Below are 23,247 nucleotides of genomic sequence, written 5' to 3'. Positions count from 1 at the left end.
ATTTCTACTGTATTTGTCAACAGAACTCCTAGGTAGATACATATAAATATGAATATACATAGATACATTTACATACATATTATATTCTTTATTTATTGGGAAGTGGGATAGTCCTTGAGTTAATCACTTAATTTCTGGTGGGACTTTCCTGCTCTAATATTCTTCTTTTTTTTAAAAAAATAAATTTACTTATTTATTTGTTTATTTATGGCTGCGTTGGGTCTTTGTTGCTGGACGTGGGCTTTCTTTAGTTGTGGCGAGCAGGAGCTACTCTTCTTTGTGGTGCGCGGGCTTCTCATTGCAGTGGCTTCTCTTGTTGCAGAGCATGGGCTCTAGGGACGCAGGCTTCAGTAGTTGCAGGGCGTGGGCCCAGTAGTTGTAGCTCATGGGCTCTAGAGCACAGGCTCAATAGTTGTGGCACACAGGCTTAGTTGCTCCGAGGCATGTGGGATCTTCCTGGACCAGGGATCGAACCCATGTCCCCTGCATTGACAAAGGCGGATCTAATATTCTATGTCTGTAGGAGAATCATGGTGATAATTGTGTTGGATGGATAGGTAGGTAGGTAGGTAGGTAGGTAGGTAGGTAGATAGATAGATAGCTAGATAGATAGAGTTAGTGAGTGAGTGAGTGAGTGAGTGAGTGAATGAGTGAGTGAGTTTGATGTTTTGGAGTCTGCCTGAATTCAGATTACCAGTGCTAATCTCTAAACCTTAGTTTCCTCATCTGTAAAATGGTGATAACAATAATATCTACCTCATTATAGTTGTTTTGATAAGTAAATAATACATATGATTAGCACAGCACCTGATTTATAGTAAATGGTCAATAAATTTTGCCTGTTGCTACTATCATCACCATCATCATTATAATTATTAAACAAGTTTTTTTGGAGCCTCACAAAAGATCATGTTTTTTAACATTGATGTCAGATAAATATTAGTTTAATAAGTAGTAATTTTACTACATAAAAGCTTCAGTTGCAGGCTTGATAATATTTTTTTACCTCTAAATAAGATAAATTTAACCTGATTCAGGAAAAATTGCTGTAAAAACATTTAGAATATGGTGTTTCAAGTTAAAGAATACTAAATATATTTGCTACAGCAAGGTTAAAAGTAAATACTTTCATTTTTACATAAATCATACCATTAAAAAAATAGCTTTATTTAATTTGCACATGTACAAGCTCAATGATAACAAATTAAGCAATATAGAAAAAATAAAGAAGAAAATAAAAAGCATACCATATCTACCATATCCTACTACTTAAGAGATAATTACTATTAACATTTTGGTTTTCATCTTTCCAAACATTCCTCTGTGCCTATTCATATACATATACAAATATGTATAGATAATTTAATGAAATTGAGTCATATTATACTTGATGTCTTGTGATCTGCTATTTTCAGTCTAAGATAGATGCTATTGATATCTTTCTAAGCTAATAAATTTAGATCTATACCATTATTTTTAATAATTGCATAGTGTTCCTTAATTTATTACATACACATGCATATGTACATAAATCACAATTAACCAATCACCACTGATGGACTTTTAGTTTGCTTCTAGATCTTAGTTGTTTAAAGCAATTTTCTGGGACTTCCCTGACAGTCCAGTGGTTGAGACTCTGTGCTCCCAATGCAGGGGGCACAGGTTCAATCCCTGGTCGGGGAACTAAGATCTTGTGTGCTGCACCACACGACTGAAAAAAAAAAAAAAAAAAAAAAAAAAAAACAATTTTCTGGTGAATAGTCTCTTTCTAAACATTGTGATGATCTCTTTAAGGTAAATTCCTGTAAATGGAATTGCATCTATTGTTTGCCGGTTATGGTTGAAGTTAATAAGTTCATATACAAGAATAATTAAAATGTAAATAAATATGTATTTATGTATGATTGTGCCTGTATGTATAAGAATTTGTTAATCTGTAATTTGCTCACAAAATCACTTATCTTGGAAAGCAAGCTACAGATTATAAAAATTACTTCTTTGTCATTTCAGATTCTGCCAAAAGTATGTTTTTTATGTAGCCTGATGACTATAGATGCAGAATTATTGATCTTTCCCAAAATCACAGTTAAACTGAAATCATAAGAGAATTTTACTGTTGGCTTTGCAGCTATCAGTGACCCTCTAGAAGTGGACAGACTTTGTTTTCCTCCAGTGTCAGGGAGAGCTCCTTTTACTGCTTTAAATAGGAGTTGAAAAAGCTCCTAAGTGGAGCTTTCCTAGTACCATACTATAGCATATCAGAACATGTAGAATAATTTTAAGAAATAGTCCTAAAGGTTTGGTTTGTAACATTGTTTTTATCTGGTTCTTTACTGCCCCCTCTTGATATTAAAAAATGCTCTGTTGCAGAATATATTGGTTACTAAGGCAAAAGGAAATGAAACAAAGCCCAATCACTTGAGACTATTAAAGGTTCTGTAAGATTTTATGTTTTAAAGAGTTTGACTGTTGACCCTGCTATCCTTTTGGAATGCTAAATTGATAAGGTGCTACTCTTAAAACTCTTAAAGCACTATTTTGGTAATATGTTTTCCTGTGTTTTGGAGCTAGCAAGCAAGTTATTAGAGAGATTACTGAAAAATCCTGTTTCAACCGTGTGACTTCCAGTTTTGTACATCCAATTTAGTTGTTTTAATCATAGACAAAAAATATATGAACAGTCCAGTTACATAAAACACAGATAGTAAATTTTTACGTGGAAACATTTTTGTTCTCACTACAAATACAAGAAATAAAATTTTAAGCAAATTTATAATATTTTTTATATGTATTAAAGAAATGGGGTTTGTTTTTTAATTTTTTTGTTTTTTAATTTTATTATTTATTTTTGGTTGCATTGAGTCTTGGTTGCTGCACATGGGCTTTCTCTGGTTGTGGCAAGCAGGGGCTACTCTTTGTTGCGGTGCATGGGCTTCTCATTGCGGTGGCTTCTCTTGTTGCGGAGCATGGGCTCTAGGTGCGTGGGCTTCAGTAGTTGTGGCACGTGGGTTCAGTAGTTGTGGCTTGTAGGCTCCGTAGTTGTGGCACATGGGCTTAGTTGCTCCACGGCATGTGGGATCTTCCTGGACCAGGGCTCGAACCTGTGTCCCCTGCATTGGCAGGCAGGTTCTTAACCACTGTACCACCAGGGAAGCCCAGAAATGGGGTATCTTTAAATGATATCCAGTGATAAGTTTTTGTGAAAGTAATACATTCATACATTTCCGGGAATACTGCTGCATTTTGGGTGTCACTATGACTTATGTAGTTAATGACATGAATACTTTCGTACTTTTTTATTAACTCCATTCCTAAGAATTTGTCCTTTAAAATACCATCATTTATATGTATGAAATATGTAAAAGTGAAAAGAGTTATGGTGTGAGAGTGCTAGAATTGTAGATAATATTTAATATTTTTTCCCCTTAATTTTGATGTTACTTGCTTTTAAATGAAAGGGGAGAAAATACCCACCAGGAATCCTAATCCTGGAAAATGGACTAAGGTGCAGGAGGCTGAGGGTCTTTAAACCCATGTAATTTAAACCTGTGAATTTCTATAATCTAACTGAAATATAGGCAGTGAACCTATTGAACATTTTAGTTTAAAAATAAATCTAAGAAATTAGGTTAAAAATGGCAAGTTTTGGGCTTCCCTGGTGACGCAGTGGTTGAGAGTCCGCCTGCCGATGCAGGGAACATGGGTTCGTGCCCTGGTCCGGGAAGATCCCACATGCCGCGGAGCGGCTGGGCCCGTGAGCCATGGCCGCTGAGCCTGCGTGTCCGGAGCCTGTGCTCTGCAACGGGAGAGGCCACAACAATGAGAGGCCCGCGTACCGCAAAAAAAAAACAAAAAAAAAGGCAAGTTTTGTTTCTTTTATAGTGATCACTTTATGTCTTTTAAAACAATAGGTAATCAAGAATAGCAAGACAGAAATCCCAGAGCTGGAATTATTTCCTCGCTATCTTCTCTTCCTGAGACAGCAGCCTGCCACTCGGACACAGCAGTCTAACATCTGGGTGAATATGGGTATGATGAGCCTGAGAATGTTTCCTCAGCATTTACCAAGAGGTAACTTAAGAATGCAGCAAGAATACCATGCATTTCCTTAAAAAAATAAAAACCAATTTGCTCATAGTCTGGTGCCACTGTACTAATACACATTTTCATCTGTTTTCATACAGAATCAGTAAATCACTTGTGGGGCTTAGATCTACGGTCATGCGCAAGAACTAGATGGGGTAGAGGCAAAATCTCAGCAGCAAACTGAGAAATGTTGTTCCCTTTTTTGGCTTGTAAACATACAAAGATAATACGTAGAAGTAAATTTTATTTATTTTGTTTCTTTGAGAACAAGACATTGTAAATTATGTGCTGGACCTAAATTAGAGTCTGCCAGTCAATGACTGGTCTTTTCAACTCCACTCAAATTTCTAAGCAGTAATTTCTTTGGCAATATCATCTTTTTTTGTTTGTTTTTTGTTTTTTTTTAACAAAACATGATACATTTCTCATACTAGGTCCAAGGAGCCTTTATAACAGACAGATAATACAAAGGAAAAGATACATTTTTGAAAATGAAATTGACACATTTTCTTTCAAAAACATCAAGCCTATCAAAATGACATATAAGTTCTCGTTTTAATGTAATACATGCAAAAAGTTCCCTTTTGATTTCTCTGTGAGGTTAAATTTTATTTTATTTTTCTAACATCTTTATTGGAGTATAATTGCTTTACAATGGTGTGTTACTTTCTGCTTTCTAACAAAGTGAATCAGCTGTACATATACATATCCCCATATCTTCTCCCTCTTGCATCGCACTCTCACCGTCCCTATCCCACCCCTGTAGGTGGTCACAAAGCACCGAGCTGATCTATGAGGTTACATTTTATTGATGGCCTGGACTTGCTCAATGCTTTTGCCTTGCAAATATTTGAAATAGTTCTTCTTCAGCAAAAATAATGAGTTCATCCATTTACACATAGTCCCACACTGTGTTAACAATGCCAGAATGATGTTATAATTAATATAACTTAATATGAAAGAACTACCTTTGAATCCAAACCAACCCTATAAAGTATCATCCCTCCTTTGAAATGTAATAGAGTAGTTTTATATCTTCATTAAAGGTTGTATTCAGATAATATATGGAGATTCTTACACATACTGTTTGGTAAGAATTATAGCAAAGCAGTGGCCTCTGCCTAACCAAACTTTGTCTTGGAACACATTAAAATCAAGGAACAGTGAAATAAGAATCTCTCTGAAACACTCTTAATTTAATTTTCCATTGAATAATAATAGTATTTGCCTTGCTCCCATGGCACCCTTAGTACATATCTTTTTCAATTCTCTTTGAAAGATAACATGAGAGGCAAGATGTGTTGTTGCGCTTTTAGTAAGTATTCTTTGTAACTCTTGTGCTGATCCTAGATTTTTGCTGCTTCTGTAAATTCCACTAGATTTGTTGGTGCTATTCAAAAGCACAAAATTATGTATAATAAGTGGCTGCCTGCTTAATGAGCTATGCTACAAAAACTGTCTAGAATTCAAATAAATTTCTTATGTGGCTTAAGGACAATAGAAGTTGACTTGGACACTGCACTTGCAAATGCTTCTGAATCCTAGAACTGGGTAGTTATTATGCTCCAAATTTGTTCTTAATTTGAAATTTTATTTCTTACTAATTAGTTGTGAAATCAATCATTAATCACTTTGAAGTTTATAAAAATATGCTTTCTTGCTGTAATCTTATAACTAATCCTCTGATGTGTTTTTGGAGAAATTTGCTCTTTTGTTTTCTTCTAGGGATTATCCTTTGCTTGCTGATAGTAAATGATTTGCCTTGCTAGATGTTTAAAAATTGATCATGGTTGGGTTTGTTCTCCATAACGTGGTTTTCATCTTTCTCATTACTCAATTTATCACAGCTGTTTACTAGGCTCTTTTATTCCTTTTGGAATGACAGGTATACAAACCTTGCCACAGTTAACAATGACTTAATTGTAGCCTTTTCAACAGACAAGAAGTCATTGTTAGATGATTTTTCAGCTTATTTTAGGTGAGTTAATTCTTGGAAACTCTGAAAAAGTGGATGATGCCAGTACTTTTCTCCTCTGTTTAGTAGGTAAAGACTCAAAGCACATTTAATGGGAGGAAAAAAGCTAAGTCACCATTGAATGGATGGAAAACTACCTCGAGTGTATAATTGTACCCTTCATGGATTATATTGATATGTTAAGTGTATTTTAGTTTTGGGTTGCTCAGTAAACTATAACCTCCCATAGGCAGAGATGACCATTTTAAGCTACAGCTTTTGTCTAGATTTTTGGCTGAGTAGTTACCCAGGGTTTAGCATATTGTTTTAGCAACCTGTTTTTGATTTCCATAATCTCTTGTCATTTTATCACCCTTTTCTTTTGAAATATGTGGTTAGACTTGATATATTCTTCCTTCAGTATTCACTCGTTCCTCTTATTGCCTCTTTTTGTTTCCACCTTGAGCCCTTCAAGAATTCAAGGTCATGTCTGCTTTTCTCTTTTCGGGTGGGCAGGCCATATGATTCCCCCCTTACTACCTTTCAATAGGGCAATTTTTTTGTCATGGGAAGTTTCTTGGCTTCACTTTAAAGCTTTGTTTGGCCAAGTAACATCTATGCCTACTTAGAATTCTAAGTACAAGTAACAATTCTTGTGTAATTGTACCAGTGTGCTAGGTAATTGGGCTACTTAATGAGAGTGATGTGATTAGTAACTCAAAGACAGTTTAAGAAAGTAGATCAGGTAAATCCAATTATCTATCTGTGGAATTCAAATCCAGCCCCATTTTATCTTCCCCATTTTTACACTGAGTTTTGATTTTGCTATTGAGTGTGACTCAGCTGAGGGCAGCCTAGATACAGATGCCCGTTGATATTTGCCAGTCTTCTTGGGATCCAGATACTGCCAATTATTTGGGCCTCTAATTTTGTTGTTCTTCCTTTCAAAGTTAAGGCTTACTCTAAGACACTTAGTTCTCCTATCTTCATTTTAAAGCTTTCTCTTAAAGCGTCTTAATTTATAAAATTATTAAATCTGTAACTCTCATTTCTCATCATGTCCAAAAATAGTATGGTCCCCATTGCTGAGAGGGGTGCTTTTTTTTTTTTTTTTTACATCTGCGTTTTTCCTTACTGTGACTACTGTGACCATAGGAAATGTACCTTCTCCGAATGCACCATTAAAGCGGGTCTTAGCCTATACAGGCTGTTTTAGTCGAATGCAGACCATCAAGGAAATTCATGAATATCTATCTCAGAGGCTGCGCATCAAAGAGGAGGATATGCGCCTGTGGCTATACAACAGTGAGGTAAGAGACATGTTGGAGTCAAGGAAAGTCCTGATTAAGTGTTAAATCCATGTTTCATAAGTATGGGTTATTTTTATCTACACTAATTGTTCTGAAAGCCATGTCTCGGAATTGCAGTGGAAACTTCAACTTTTAAATTACTGGATGCATACATATAGATATTTGTCATCTGAAACCCATAATAACAGTCATGGACAGTACCATCTTGTAAAGATTATTATTATAAAGTAACGGCAAATATCACTTTTTAACAAATAGTTTATTTTTGATTTGTCTTAAAGTAACTTATATAGATGTTAAAAAAATTCAAACAATACAAAAGTATGTAGTGAAAATTCTTCCTTTCCATCCTCTGACCCCTATCTTCCATTCTCCTCAAAGGCAGTGCTGTTAATTGCTTATATATTCTTCCTAACACATGCAATATATTTCCATTAATACTCTGAAATTGGATCATAAGTAGTTTTAACCAGTTCTTTATTCCCTAGTTCCTTCTTTCTTACATTCTCCTTTGGTCACCATTGAGAGGTGACCAGTTGTATAATAAGTTAAGAGCAGAGGTCCTGGAGCTACACTGCCACGGATTAAATCTTGGCCCTCACACCTGTTAGTCGAATAACCAAGGGCGAGTCCCTTGACTCTGTGTCACAGTTTTCTCATGAGTAAATGGGGAAAATAATAGTATTTCCCTTAGGATAGTTGTAAGAATTAAATGAATTAATTTTCTGAGCACTTTAGACAGGGTGAGCATCAACAAAAATGTATAATTCTATTGCATAACATTTGGTTTTACATTTTCAATTCCTAGTAAATAATCAAGTTCCATCTTGACCACAAGCACATTTACTGAATTTCATACTAGATACTAAAAAAACTTCTTTTCTATCAGCTGTTCAGAAAATCTAAATCTCAATGAATTCTGGTTTGATATGTGATGAGTCTTTTCTGGTCTCCCCCAAATCCTATATAACTTTTTTAGACACATAAAGTATGTGTTTACAAAGTATACATTGTCTTTCCCTCATTTTGCCACCAAAATTATAAGCATTTCTGAATAACTATAATATGCTAAATATCTGTCACGAGTTATGTAACTACAAGGATGTTTTTAATTGTCATTCATTTTTATTTCCATATTTGTTTCATGTTTAGTAATTAAATTAACAAAACATTTCCTCCTCCATATACAGAATTACCTCACTCTTCTGGATGATGAGGATCATAGATTGGAATATTTGAAAATCCAGGATGAGCAGCACTTGGTAATTGAAGGTACAAGATGGAAGCATGCATTTGTATTAGATTTTTAGGGGAAGAATTTAAAGATTGAATTACTCACTGATAATTGATTTTATAGTTTTTCCAACTGGTATTTGATCACTATATTCTATATAGTAAAGAAAACCCATTAAACCCTTATGTAATCCTACTGTAATGTAATACTATTTATATTGCTTTAAGAGAAAAACATGTCTGCATTCATTGGCTGGAAAGGGTGGAAACAGTGGGTAAAAACAAGTGAATTCAGTTATAAGTTTATAGCTCCTTAAAATTTTCAAGCTGCCTCTTTGTCAGGAGACTTTCTTGCAACAGTTAATGGTGCAGGCTTTTCATTAGTCAACACTAGTCATTCACCAACATAAGCAGAGATTTACACACTGGCAAGCACACGTCATTGAAAACTTAGTGTGTCTTTTCTCATCAAGATTCATGAAACAGGGCTTCCCTCGTGGCGCAGTGGTTGAGAGTCCGCCTGCCGATGCAGGGGACACGGGTTCGTGCCCCGGTCCGGGAAGATCCCACATGCCGCGGGGCGGCTGGGCCCGTGAGCCATGGCCGCTGAGCCTGCGCGTCCGGAGCCTGTGCTCCACAACGGGAGAGGCCGCAACAGTGAGAGGCCCGCGTACCGCCAAAAAAAAAAAAAAGATTCATGAAACATTCCTAGCTGCCTTTGTATTAAAATGAATAGATTACTCTGGCAGTTGTCACAATTTAAGAAAGCATTGTAATAGTTCCAATGTATTAAGTTTAAGAACTTTAATTCCTTCTATAGATGGTTGAGTATAATTTTACTTCATGTATGTAATTTAGAGATTAGCTTACTAATTAATTCTAACCAATAAAGTCTCCAGTGTAAAGAATTGGAATGGTTTCAGAGGCAATTACTAAAATTAACTTGATTTTTTTTTTCAGTTTCTGATTTAGAAATAAGAACTTTTTTTTTTAACAGAAGCAATTTAGTGGGTGTGATTTGAATAGATAAGAAATTAACACATTGCTGTCTGTTTTTCCAGTTCGCAACAAAGATATGAGTTGGCCTGAAGAAATGTCCTTTATAGCAAACAGTAGTAAAATAGATAGACACAAGGGTAAGTCTACAGTGTATTATTTTTAAACAATCTTAAAATTATTCTTTTATTTTTCCTTCTCTCAACTGTTGAAGTGTTAACGACTTGTAGCTTTCTAGCTCAAAAGCGATTAGGCCCCCTCTTATTTTTCTTTTTCCTGAAGCATCAAATTTCTTTCTAACCATGCAATTAAATAATTTATATATTTTGAAAGACATAATTCTAGGAGAGAATTGTTTGAACTCTAAAAAACGATCATAACAATTAAAGAGAATCACTGCTGCTTCTAGATTACAAATGAACATAGATTATCATGATTGCCGATGATGCTCCATTAAAAAGCCTCTACTTAGCATTGCAAGACCCAATAGAGAAATATTAACTCCATTTAATTGATTAGAAGAGTTATAAAAATCATTGCATTGAATACAAATAACTGTTTGGTCATGACATCTTGCTACAGCTAGGCTTCCGTTCTCATGTTGTTTGTTCCAGTTCCGACAGAAAAGGGGGCCACAGGTCTGAGTAACCTGGGAAACACATGCTTCATGAACTCAAGCATCCAGTGTGTTAGTAACACACAGCCACTGACACAGTATTTTATCTCAGGGAGACATCTTTATGAACTCAACAGGTAATCTTCCTTGAGTCATTGGCTCTTAACTTTTATAACTTTGCTATGAACACAATATTACCTAAATCTCCTCTCTCTTCACCCTGGGGGAGCAAAGTCTTAATCTCATTTGCCCTATTAAGCATGAAGTAAGGACCAAATGCTACTTCTCTTATTTTGAAAAGATATTTTGATGTGAGGAAACAGACTCTAGGCATTTCTGTGTCAACATGATTGTGATTTATAAGAATCTTTGGCAACGAATTTTCCTCTCAAACTTCTAGGACAAATCCCATTGGTATGAAGGGGCATATGGCTAAATGCTATGGGGATTTAGTACAGGAACTTTGGAGTGGAACTCAGAAGAATGTTGCCCCATTAAAGCTTCGGGTAAGCATGTTAAAATAATATAAAGGTATTTAAGTCCTAAGCAGTTATTTAAGTAATTATTTTTCTCTATATGTTATTTATATTTAGCTTTTTAGTTTTAGTGTAATGTTTTTGGGTCCTTCACAAGGCATAAACTGGATGTCAGATACTTTTACTTCTTCACATATATGCAAAATACTACTATAGACATACTGGGTAGAAAAAGATCAAAAGTATAGTCTAAATTTGGGATGTCATTCATTTTACTAATTTATCAGGTATCTTACTTGTATATACAGTAAGCCTTTCTTTCTTAATCCTTCACTATTAGCAGTATTCTAACTGCAAGGTAGACTTGAGTCTAATTAATGATACTCCATACATTTTTAACATTACTAAGATAATTACTTCTATCTGTAGAATTTTAAAAAGTAGCAGAAAGAAAGAATGTAATTTAATGGATACAAATTTGACATTAATATCATATGCAGTGAATTCTAGTTGATGTTAGGATTACCAGCCACTGTAATAATTATGTATTAACTCATTTAATCTTCTAAATGGCCCTACAGTATAAAGCAACATTATTATCCGCATTTTATGGCTCAGGAAACTAAGACTCATAGCAGTCAAATAGCTTGTCCAAGGTTGCAAGCTAGTTACTAAGTCCTCACAGTTGAACATGAGGCTATTCTGCCTCTAATAATAAAAGCTAGGATACAACAAGACCAGAAAAGCTAACTGTAAAAGAAAACATTATAAAAGGGAATCTTCCAATGTGAGCAAATGCCATTTTAATATTTCCATCTTGTATCTTAAATAGCTATGTACCTTAAGAACTGTTTGCTTATATGATGCTAAACCAGGACATAGGATTGGCCATAATACTTTTTGGGGCTGGGGGAGGGAGCATCATTTGAGATTAAGATTAGAAAGATTTCATGATTATCCAAAATATGTTTGCTGAAATAGAGACAGACTAAATACTATACTATGTATCTTCTTCTAATGCCTCTGATAGAATTATGGGCATGTTCTTTCTAAACTTTATGAGATAGCAAATAATGAGTTTGATTCCTCTTATATTTATAGTGGACCATAGCAAAATATGCTCCCAGGTTTAATGGGTTCCAGCAACAAGACTCCCAAGAACTTCTGGCTTTTCTCTTGGATGGTCTTCATGAAGATCTCAACCGAGTCCATGAGAAGCCATATGTGGAACTAAAGGACAGTGATGGCCGACCAGACTGGGAAGTAGCTGCAGAGGTTTGTCAGTTTTGAGTTTCTAATGTAAGCAATAGATAAAATATTCTGACCACAAATACGTGTTGCACAACTTAATGATAACTAAACTATTCTGCGGTCAGAATTTTACTGCGAAAATGAAGGAATTTACGTTTCTCTGCTTATTTCTTGTGCAATAATCCTAAAACAAAGCATCTTTAATGAAAATAGAAAAGTGTTTCCTCTTCAATGTAAATTTGGGGGAGAGGATGTAGGAATAATCATTCAGTAGAAATTTAGGAGTCCCCATAATTGCTAAAGTAATGTGTACAGTGACCAATAGGCATATTTTATCCGCTTTTTAATGGACAAAGAACTCATCATTGTTACTATGGTAAGAAGAAAGAAAAAAATAGGGTTTCCCGTCTGAATTTAATACGTTATAGATTGAGCAGAAAGAATCACATTCTATTGTGGACCGCCAGGGAAGTCCCAATGGTGGTATTTTTAAAGAAGGGAAATATGTAAGCCCAAAGCTGCCAACGCAGAGTGATCTGGCTATGTCACTACAGTCTAGATTTACCCCAGTGAGTGCTGCTGCTACACTTGGCAGCTCTTCTGTGTTACCACTGTTGCCAGAATTCTTGAAGTATTTTATGTATTTCTCTACTATCTCAGTAGACAGTATATTTTAAATTACATATCTGACTTGTAAATTTGTAGGCATGAAGCTTTTATTTTTTAAGGATTATATTCTTGACATTTAGATCTAATATATTTAACCATTTTCTTTGAATTTGGGGAGATAAAAAATTTCTCTAATCATTTTTCTTGCTAGGCCTGGGACAACCATCTGAGGAGAAATAGATCAATAGTTGTGGATTTGTTCCATGGGCAGCTAAGGTCCCAAGTCAAATGCAAGACATGTGGGCATATAAGTGTCCGATTTGACCCTTTCAATTTTTTGTCTTTGCCACTACCGATGGACAGTTATATGCACTTAGAAATAACAGGTGAGTCGCAAAGTTATGAAAAATTATTTAATTCCATTGTCTTTTACCTTATTCAAGCAGCCTGAATTTGTAAGTATAGTCATTTGTGTATAATGCATTCTCATAAAGATTGGTAGTCAGCGTGTTATAATTTTTTTTTTAATTTTATTGGTGTTAGTTGGTTTACAGTGTTGTGAGCATGTTACAATTTAACAGTCTAATTTCAGGCATGATTTGAGGTTTGAAAGACTTGGAATATGGGTCCATTTTTGTGCCCATTGAGTCTTCTGTCAGTTTCAAATGTGCCAGGAACTCTCTTTAAAATCTTGCAAAGCCACTCACACTTCTGTATCAGATGAATATTCAAAAAATAATGATTTTACTTAAGATTATCTTTAAGCACCATCTGTCGTAGTGTTTACATATAAAATTAAAATTCTAGACTGAAATGTTTGCTATTTCCAAGTCTCTCTCTCACACACACACACACACACACAGTGTAAAGCTTTCAATGAAACCTGAATTTTACTGGTAAAAAAATCTTTTCTCTTTACTAGTTATTACGTTGGATGGTACTACCCCTGTACGGTATGGACTAAGACTGAATATGGATGAAAAGTACACAGGTTTAAAAAAACAGCTGAGCGATCTCTGTGGACTTAAATCAGAACAAATCCTTCTTGCAGAAGTACATGGTTCCAACATAAAGGTGATATTAGCTGTTCTTTTTAGGAAACTCTTGATTCCATCCTTCAAAGATCACAGTTTTCTCAATTAATTATTGTGTCAAATGACCAAGGGAGATAATAAAACACAACAAAAACTGGAAAAAAATTTGTGAAGTTTTTCGTTCTGGAAGAAGCTTAAAAGAGTTGTCTACCAGGGGCTTCCCTGGTGGTGCAGTGGTTGAGAGTCCGCATGCCGATGCAGGGGATGCGGGTTCGTGCCCCGGTCCGGGAGGATCCCACATTCCGCGGAGCGGCTGGGCCCGTGAGCCATGGCCGCTGAGCCTGCGCGTCCGGAGCCTGTGCTCCACAACAGGAGAGGCCACAACAGTGAGAGGCCCGCGTACCGCAAAAAAAAAAAAAAAAAAAAAAGAGTTGTCTACGAGAATAAAAGAGTAATAATGACGGTGGTATTTTTTTTTATTTATTTATTTTTGGCCACATTGCATGGCATGCAGGATCTTAGTTCCCCTACAAGGGATCGAACCCGTGTCCCCTGCGGTGGAAGCACAGAGTCTTAACCATTGGACCACCAGGGAAGTCCCAATGGTGGTATTTTTAAAGAAGGGAAATATGTAAGCCCAAAGCTACCTATATGGAGTGATCTAGCTGTGTCACTACAGTCTAGATTTACCCCCAGTGACTGCTGCTGCTACATCTAACAGCTCTTCTGTATTACCACTATTGCTAGAATTCTTAAAGTATTTTATATATGTACAAATGTGTTCTTTTAGTACTTATTTATGAATATATATACCTGGCCTTTCAACACACTAAGAAATTAAAGAGTAAAGACAAAGTGACACAAATCACTTCTTGCATACCAGCTGGAGAAACAAGAAATTTAATAAATATATTGCCTACCCTAAATTGAGCTCCTACCACTGGTATTATTTATATTCATCTTTGGGATTTCTGAACAAACTCCCACCTCTTTGACATTTTTTTTCATACGTAATGCGGAGGTGAGATCTCTCTGGGGATTTTGGGTTTAGATTCTTGAAATGATGGACAAAACTTAAGAAGTCAGTTATACACATCATACTGCCCTCCTATGAAAGGGGATAATGGTTTTGTCAGGAAGGTTAGTTTTCACTTAGTTTATCAAGCTTTCATTTATAGTTATTTTAGAAAAATTATTCGGACATCTTATTTGTTTTACTGATAAAAGGATCTAAGACATTTGCTTCAGATCTATCAGAGGGATGATTCTCCATTTTATCTGAAACATCTCCCCCTTCTCATCTTGCCTCTTTTTCTATAGAATTTCCCTCAGGACAACCAGAAAGTACGACTCTCAGTGAGTGGATTTTTGTGTGCATTTGAAATTCCCGTCCCTGGATCTCCAATTTCAGCTTCTAGTCCAGTACAGACAGGTAAGATAGAACTAGAGCTCCTTCTCATGATTTTAGCTTTGAATAACAGTCTAAGGGTTGTCATCCTTTTTAGGCTTTTGTTTAGGCTAAAAATATTAGAGCAAAAGAATTTTGGAGCCTGAAGGAAACCTTGGTGATCATTTATCTCAAATCCTCATTTTATAGGTGAGGAACCTAAAATTCAGAGAACCTAAGTTAGATAGGTAGTTACTAGCTAAATCTACCACTGGAATTCAGATGTCCTTTAACTCTTTTATCTAATATTAACATGGTAACAGATGGTATGAGAGAAATGTACTATCAGAAAACAAAATAATAAATTTGACTAAAAAGGAATCTGTTTATCTAATATTGCCTGTGATTTAATATGGTCATCCAATGAGTCTTTTTGGCCATTAGTGGGGTTTGTCTCCTCTTTATACTGTTGCCAGTTAGATTCGTTCCCCAACTATAACATGCTTCAGAGAGAATGAGGCTCCTCTCATTGGCACTCAGTAGATAGTACTGATGGTTGGGTTGGTGGATGATTTAACATTGCTTTTTGGTTATCATCACTGTCCAATAGAACTCTCTGCAATGAGGAAAACTTCCTGTAATCTTTGCCATCCAATAGAGTTATCTACTAGTCACATGGACTGTTTAGCACTTGAAATGTGGCTAGTCAAAGGGAGGAAATGCACTTTTAATTTAATTTTAATTTAAAAAGCAGCGACTTTCATCAGTTGTAACAAATGTTTCACTCTGGTGGGGCAGGTTGCTACTGGGGGAGGCTGTGCTGGGTGGGGGCAGGCAGCAGGTGGGAAATCTCTACCTTGCTCTTTATTTTACTGAGTCTAAAACTGCCCTAAAAAATAGTCTTTTTTAAAAGTTAAACAATTTTTTAAAAACCCATCATCTGGCTTGGGACTACCGTCTTAGAACATTTCTAGAAGAATGGAGAAATGAATTTTTAGAGGAGAGGAAAAAGAAAAGCAGTAGAACTGTTTTCGTGCCACAACACGGTACTAATAAAGATTGTTGGAAAAATTCTACTTACTCTTTCTATCAGCTACTCATGCTTTGTCATTTAGTCAGAAGTGTGAGTTATCGAGGTAAAAGCTGAAGTTAAAATCTTCCAGTTAATCTAGAATTATCATTTGACCTATGATTCCTCCCTGTCCTCTGTTAAAAGAGAGTGTCAGTGGTCTGGGCTCCAGCGATATTTGAGAAAAGAGCAAAGATAAAGGTACCACAGACTTGTAATGCTATACTTATCTTTGAATTTGTAGATTTCTCCTCTTCCCCATCTACAAATGGAATGTTCACCCTAACCACCAATGGGGACCTGCCTCGATCCATATTCATCCCCAATGGAATGCCAAACACTGTTGTGCCATGTGGAACTGAGAAAAACTTCACAAATGGAATGGTGAATGGTCATATGCCATCTCTTCCTGACAGTTCCTTTACAGGCTACATCATTGCAGTCCACCGAAAAATGGTTAGTTTAATGTTAGGCAAGTTACTGCTGGTCTTGCCAGTGTTATTTATGAAACAGCCATTTTCTGTCTTTGCAACATCTTCAGTGTGTGCACTTTCAATGTGTTATGTTCTAAGTGATTGCAGCCAGGATTTAATATCACACATGACGGCCTACGTATGAAATGACATTCCTCACTCATGTATCAAGCAGCAACAGGAGAGCTGGTGCATCTGAATATAGTACTACTGTCTTTAAAAAGTTTGTGGCTCCTATATGTTCATGTAGCCACATACATCTTCTCCGCCATATAAGTGTAGATGCCTTTGGGGAGAAGGTTTTGTTTGTTTGTTTTGGAGGGAGAAACAAGAAGATTCTTGGGCAAGACAAGTTGTTTCCTAGGACTGCTGTAACAAATTACCACAAACTTGGTGGCTTAAAACAACAGAAATTAATTCTTTCACAGTTCTGAAGGCCAGAAGTCTGAAATCAAGGCATCAACAGGGTTGTGCCCCCTCCATAGGTTTTAGGAGAGAATCCTTCTTGCCTCTTCCAACTTGTACAGGCATTCCTTAGCTTGTGGCTGTATAACTCCAATCTCTGCATCTGTTTTGGCCTTCTTCTCCTTCTTCCTCTGCCTTTCACTGATAAGAACAATTGTCATAGGATTTAGGGGCCATCCAAATAATCCAGGATGATATCTCAATTAATTACATATGCAAAAACCCTTTTGCCATATAAGGTCATATTCGTAAGTTCTTGGAGTTAGGATGTGGACATATCTTTTTGGGGACCACCAAAATTCACTACAGAAATCATTTATCATAAAATTATCATTTATTCAAAAAACTAAGTACCAAGAAAAAAATTAAATACCTGGAAATAAACTTTACAAAAAATATACAAGGTATCTGTATAGAAAACAATAAAATATTATTGCTAGAAATTAAAGAAGACTCAGATGTTTGAAGGAACAGACTGTGTTCATGGATTAGAAGACTCCGTATTTCAAACATATCCGTTCTCCACAAACAAATCTACAGATTCAATGCACAATCCCAATAAAAATGCATACTCTGTATGTGTATGCTTGTGTGTGTATAAATTGATAAGCTGATTCTAATATATGGAAGCACAAAGCACTAAAATAACCAAGACAGTCTTGAAGAAGAACAAAACATGAAGAATTGAGCTACCAGATATAATGATTTTATAAAGCAATGATACTTGAGACATTGTGATATTGGTGTGAGAAAAGGCAAATAGACCAATGAAATAAAATAGAGAGCCCAGAAACAGGGCTCTGTTATGTATGAACACTTGATTTATAACAAAGATGACATTACAGAGCAGTGGAAGACAGTTTTCTCAGTAAATTGTGCTGGGATAATTGAATAGCCATATGAAACTTGACACACCTACCTCTCACCACATAAAAATCAATTCCAGGTGGACTGCAGAATTAAATATGAAGGAAAAGCAGACCCTAGAAGATAATAAACGTGAATATATTCATGACCTTGGTTTAGAGAAAAAGATTCTTGAACAGGACACAGAAAGCACTAACCATAAAAGAAAAGATAAATTGTACATCATTAAAATTATGAACTTCGGTTTCATCAAAAGACATCACTAAGAAAGTAAAAGGCAAGCCTAGGAGTAGAAGATGTTTGTAACTCATATAACCAACAAAAAGGCTCAATCCAGAAAATATAAAGGACTCCTATAAGTCACTAAGAAAAAACAATTCAATAAAAAAATGGCTAATACTTAAATAGGCACATCACAGAAAGGATATCTAAATCGCCAATAATCATATGAAAAAGTGATCAGCCACACTGCTAATTAGGGAAATGCAAATTAAAATCACATTATGAAGACTTCTCTGGTGGCGCAGTGGTTAAGAATCCGCCTGTCAACGCAGGGGACATGGGTTTGAGCCCTGGTCCGGGAAGATCCCACATGCCGTGGAGCAACTAAGCCCGTGCGCCACAACTACTGAGCCTGAGCTCTAGAACCCATGCACCACAACTACTGAGCCCACGTGCCACAACTACTGAAGCCCACGGCCTAGAGCCTTTGCTCCACAACAAGAGAAGCCACCACAATGAGAAGCCCGCGCACCACAATGAAGAGTAGCCTGCACTCTCCGCGACTAGAGAAGACCACGTGCAGCAACGAAGACCCAAGGCAACCAAAAATAAATATTTTTTTTAAAAAACCCACATTACAATATCACTGCACACCCACCAGAATAGCTATCATTATTAAACAGGTTGACAGTGTTGGTAAGAATAATTGAGCAACAGGAAATCTCATACACTGCTGATGAGAGTGTACATTAATACGGCTACTTGTAAAAATAGTTTTCTAATTAAAGATAAGTAATTTCACTATTCCATTTTGTGTTTTTATGAAAACACAAAATAAAACCACTAAATGTCCATTAGTAGTAGAAAGGATAAGGAAATTGAGACATGGTCATATAATAGAATATTATACAGCAATGAAAATAAATGAATTTTTGGTTATACCCAACATAAATGAATCTCATAAACATCATGTGGGAAAGAAACCAGACACAAAAGAAATACCAATAATATGATTCTATTTATAAATAAAAACTTTAAAGACAGGGAAAATGAAATTTTCTGTTTATGCGTAGGGTATAAAATGATAAAGAAAAGCAAAGAATTGATTACCATAAAATTGAGAAAAACTGTTACCGTTAGGAGGAAGGAAGAATTTGTGATTGGGAGGAAGCAAGAGGAAGGCTCTGGAGTGCTGGCTGAATTGTTTCTTGACCTGACTGGTGATTACACAACTATTTGCTTTGTGATAATTCTTTGAAATGTATATTTTCCCTCCTTTGAATCAGTAACTCCCGAGTTAAAGTGATTTTCTGACCATGTGAATGATGTTCTATGGAACATATTCTAAACAGGATTGTATGAGTGGACATCCTAGAGAATTAAGGGATATATTTGTGTCTTGGAATTTTGTTTAAGCACAGCTCCAACGGGTCCCATCAGCTAAAATAATTGGGGTGATTCATTTATTTCCCCATGTCTTTTTTAACGGAGCATTATCAGATTATATATTAAGAACACTGACGTATTTTTAATCTTTCTTAGAAAACAGCTCTCTTCATTTATCATGTATATGTTACATAAAGTGCTTGTAAGTGCTAAAGCATTATATATAGGTTTTTGTAATCATTGGACCATAAAGCCATATTGTCAGCTCGAAATTTTCACCTTTTAACCAGTTCCCTGTTTCCAGTTTCCTTCATGATCTAGCAGCTTCTTTGAGGAATGCCTAAAATTGATTTTACCATCTGTCCCAAGTCAACTCCCTTTTCCCATTATTGATGTGAAAGGCAACACCGTTCTTCCATGCTAAAGGCTAAAGCCTAGAAGTGTTCTTAGATTTTTTTCCCCTTTTCTTCTAAAACCCTATATTCAGTGTATCATTATGCCTTTTAATTTCTTCTTTCAAAATACTACTTGAATTTACCATTTTTCATCATTTTCATTGCCACCTTCTTCTTTCAGACCCTTTGATCTCATGGTTGACTTACTTTGAAAGTATTTTTCTTCTACTCCCTTCTACAAGATAGAAAAAGAAGGGGAATAAGGCAAGGTAACATAGGCAAGAATATTCAGAGACTAAAGGGAGAAATAGTGTTGTGTTGACACAACAACTAAAGGGAAGTCAGTTTCAAAAAAAAATTAAGAAAGAAAGACGTGGTTACATAGGCCAGAGACATCAAAAAGAATGAAAACTGAGAAGTTGGGCTGTGTAACCAAGTAAAGAAATAGGGCAAGAACTTAGCACAGTTAGGTCAAGTGAGTTTTTTCAGATTAGAGAAAAAGTTGTTAGGAGAGGACAAAAGGAAAATTCCTGATGCAGTAAAGCTGGGAGCATTATCCCATTAGGAACTGAGCAGGTATGGGCCACAGGGCCCTGGGAGAAGTTACCTTCAAGAGGATGAAAATTGTGTGGGTTTAGAAGAGAAATACAGGGACTTCCCTGGTGACACAGCGGTTAAGAATCCACCTGACAAGGCAGGGGACACGGGTTCGAACCCTGGTCCAGGAAGACCCCACATGCAGCAGAGCAATTAAGCCCGTACACCACAACTACTGAGTCCACGTGCCACAGCTACTGAAGCCCACGCACCTAGAGCCCATGCTCTGCAACAAGAGAAGCCACCACAATGAGAAGCCTGCGCACCGCAATGAAGAGTAGCCCCCACTCGCTGCAACTAGAGAAAGCCTGCGCGCGGCAACGAAGACCCAACGCAGCCAAAAATAAATAAATTAATTTTTAAAAAAAAGAAGAGAAATACACTGAGAAGAGTAAAGAAATAGTTGCTTAAATGACCTCATTTATTTAGTAAAATAAGTCATCTACCAGGAGTTGGAGTGGAAGAAAAGTAGAAGTTTTAGAAGAGAAAAACTCATCTAAGTTTTTTGATTTTTAAAAAATAGTTCTGAACTCTGTCCACATTTCTGTGGGTCTTATAATAATATAACTACCAACACATGAAATGGGGTCTTAAAATCATGTACTTAGCTAATCTTAAGTGAATAATGGCAAAACAAAATACTTGAGGATCTGAAATAAGAGAGTCTTTTCACTTAGAAACTAGTGGGTTTATAAGTTGTTGGCTTAGCTTCTCTACTATATAAAGACCAAACTTAAAGAATTAAATGTCCAAGCACTCATCAGCTTTTTTGAGTAATCCTGCAACTCCCAGCAACCTTTCTATTATACTGAACTTTTGTTTTAAGCCATCATTTCCAAGCTAATTCTGTGCAGTATCTCCATGTTAAGAAATGATAAAAATCTCCTTTAACATACTCAAAGCAAACGTTTTAAAAGTTTACCTTACTTTTATTCTATCATGTAATTAAGAATATGATTTTTAATTTTTTTACATATGATTCAGTGTGTGTGAGAAATATTTATCAGAGAAAAACTACGCAGTTTGAAAATATTAAATGCTGAAAACCCAAGTTTGATAGAGAGCAACTCTGAAATTGGCAATACCTCAACCTTTTAGTGATTCCACTTTGAATAACCATTCTCTTCATATTAATAAAAGATGGTCCTATAAATAAAGAGAAGTGTGATAGCGACTAAGTTGAAAATGGTAGTGATGCCTGTTTTTGGCAGTCTTAGAAGAATGAAAGGGAGGAATCAGAGGCCTATCTTCTCCGCTCTTCCTTCTCTTGTTTGTACATACAGATGAGGACAGAACTGTATTTCCTGTCATCTCAGAAGAATCGCCCCAGCCTTTTCGGAATGCCTCTGATTGTTCCATGTACTGCGCATACCCGGAAGAAAGACCTGTATGATGCAGTTTGGATTCAAGTATCTCGATTAGCCAGCCCACTCCCACCTCAGGAAGCTAGTAATCATGCGCAAGATTGGTGAGTTTCAGGGCATCTTCCTAGATCTTTGGTTTCCGAATGTAGAAGAAGAATTTATGTGAATTCTGTGTGATTTATAGGACCCATTCCATGTCAGGTTAATCACTCCTTGAAGAACCATCCAGAGAACATACAGTTCAACCATTTGGTTTGGTCTTTTGAGTAGGAGAGACTGTACGCCTTCCTTTCATCACCTAGACATTCCAGTGTCTAATAATTGTTGTATTCTCTGATCTCTTACCTAAATTTTTTCAGCTAGTATTTTACATGCTTCAGGTAATATCCTTGGCTTCTGTTACTACAAAAGTAGAGAGTATGAATTCACCAGGAAATTTGCATCATCTCAACCCTCTGAAATTCCAGATGGGAGCAGTATCTATACGTGCATATCTATACATGAACTCTGAAAAAGTCTCATGCCATAACAATGATTCAGTTGGATTATCTCCCTACCATGTCATTTTAACATGGAGTAATTTCATAAGTCTTGGTAAAGAAAATAAGCATCTTCTGGTTTTTTTTCCATTCCTCTTACCACTGTTCTATTGGATTAGTAAATGTATTTACTTCTAATAATCTTTGGGATTGTGTTGCCTTTTATATCTCATTTGAATTGAAGATCATTTTCTTGTTATCATGGTACAAGTGGGAGTTTTGCTTCTGTGTTAACTGAGTAAAGAAATTATTTTTGCAGATAGGTTATTTGTTATGGTATGAGGGTCTTTTGATAATTAGGATACGGCTTAAGGTAAATAAATTTTAAAGGAAAAGTACAAATAATAGATAAGTGATTTAATTGATGAATGTTGTGTTTAGTAAAAATGACAATAGGGCAAGATTAAATTTGAAGTGAAAATCTAATCTAGCTTCTAGATGAGGACTTTTCCCAGGGCTTGCTAATGAATCAGATATAGAGTATGAGGGGAGGAGGAATCCAAGCTAGATTTTCAGCCTGAACAATTGTTTGTGAATGCTGATACCATTTAATGAAATGAGGAAGACTGGAGAAGGAGTAGATTTTGGCAAGCAATGATAGGAATCAAGCTAAATTCAAGATCTGTGTTATATTTTCAAGTGGGAGATAGACTTAAGGTCTTTCCAGGAGGTATAAATATAGGTTTCATCAGCAAATAATTGGTATTTAAAGCCCTGAGACCAGTTGATATTATTTAGATAGTAAGAGAAAAGATGCCTAAGATCTAATTCCTGATGCATTCCAGCATAATGGAGGGAGAGACAACAAAGGAGATTCAGAAGGAACAGCCAGTGAAGTAAGAAGAAAACCAGGAGTGAGTAGTGTCCCAGAAGTTAAGTGAAGATAGTGTTTAAGGGAGGACTGGTCAGATTAAGAGA

At 36.0% G+C, this 23,247-nt stretch overlaps 1 protein-coding gene across 2 annotated transcripts in view; it reads left to right on the top strand.

Moving 5' to 3' along the window:
• USP32 (ubiquitin specific peptidase 32) overlaps positions 1-23,247 on the top strand; it is a 197,100-nt gene that overhangs the window by 156,944 nt on the left and 16,909 nt on the right. The window contains exons 16-27 of one of the 2 annotated variants that reach the window (XM_059997619.1): positions 3,912-4,029; positions 7,196-7,350; positions 8,541-8,622; positions 9,645-9,719; positions 10,194-10,332; positions 10,596-10,701; positions 11,773-11,946; positions 12,743-12,917; positions 13,454-13,605; positions 14,886-14,997; positions 16,266-16,477; positions 21,710-21,894. In XM_059997619.1, the coding sequence (XP_059853602.1) occupies positions 3,912-4,029; positions 7,196-7,350; positions 8,541-8,622; positions 9,645-9,719; positions 10,194-10,332; positions 10,596-10,701; positions 11,773-11,946; positions 12,743-12,917; positions 13,454-13,605; positions 14,886-14,997; positions 16,266-16,477; positions 21,710-21,894 (1,685 nt within the window). Of the gene's footprint in view, positions 1-3,911; positions 4,072-7,195; positions 7,351-8,540; positions 8,623-9,644; positions 9,720-10,193; positions 10,333-10,595; positions 10,702-11,772; positions 11,947-12,742; positions 12,918-13,453; positions 13,606-14,885; positions 14,998-16,265; positions 16,478-21,709; positions 21,895-23,247 lie in introns of both variants that reach the window. The other variant, XM_059997618.1, reaches the window with a different exon arrangement.

This window comes from Delphinus delphis, chromosome 19 (assembly GCF_949987515.2).
Source record: "Delphinus delphis chromosome 19, mDelDel1.2, whole genome shotgun sequence".
Lineage (NCBI taxonomy): Eukaryota > Metazoa > Chordata > Mammalia > Artiodactyla > Delphinidae > Delphinus > Delphinus delphis.
The sequence above is the reverse complement of the archived record's forward strand: the minus strand, read 5'-3'. Positions and strand labels throughout refer to the sequence as shown.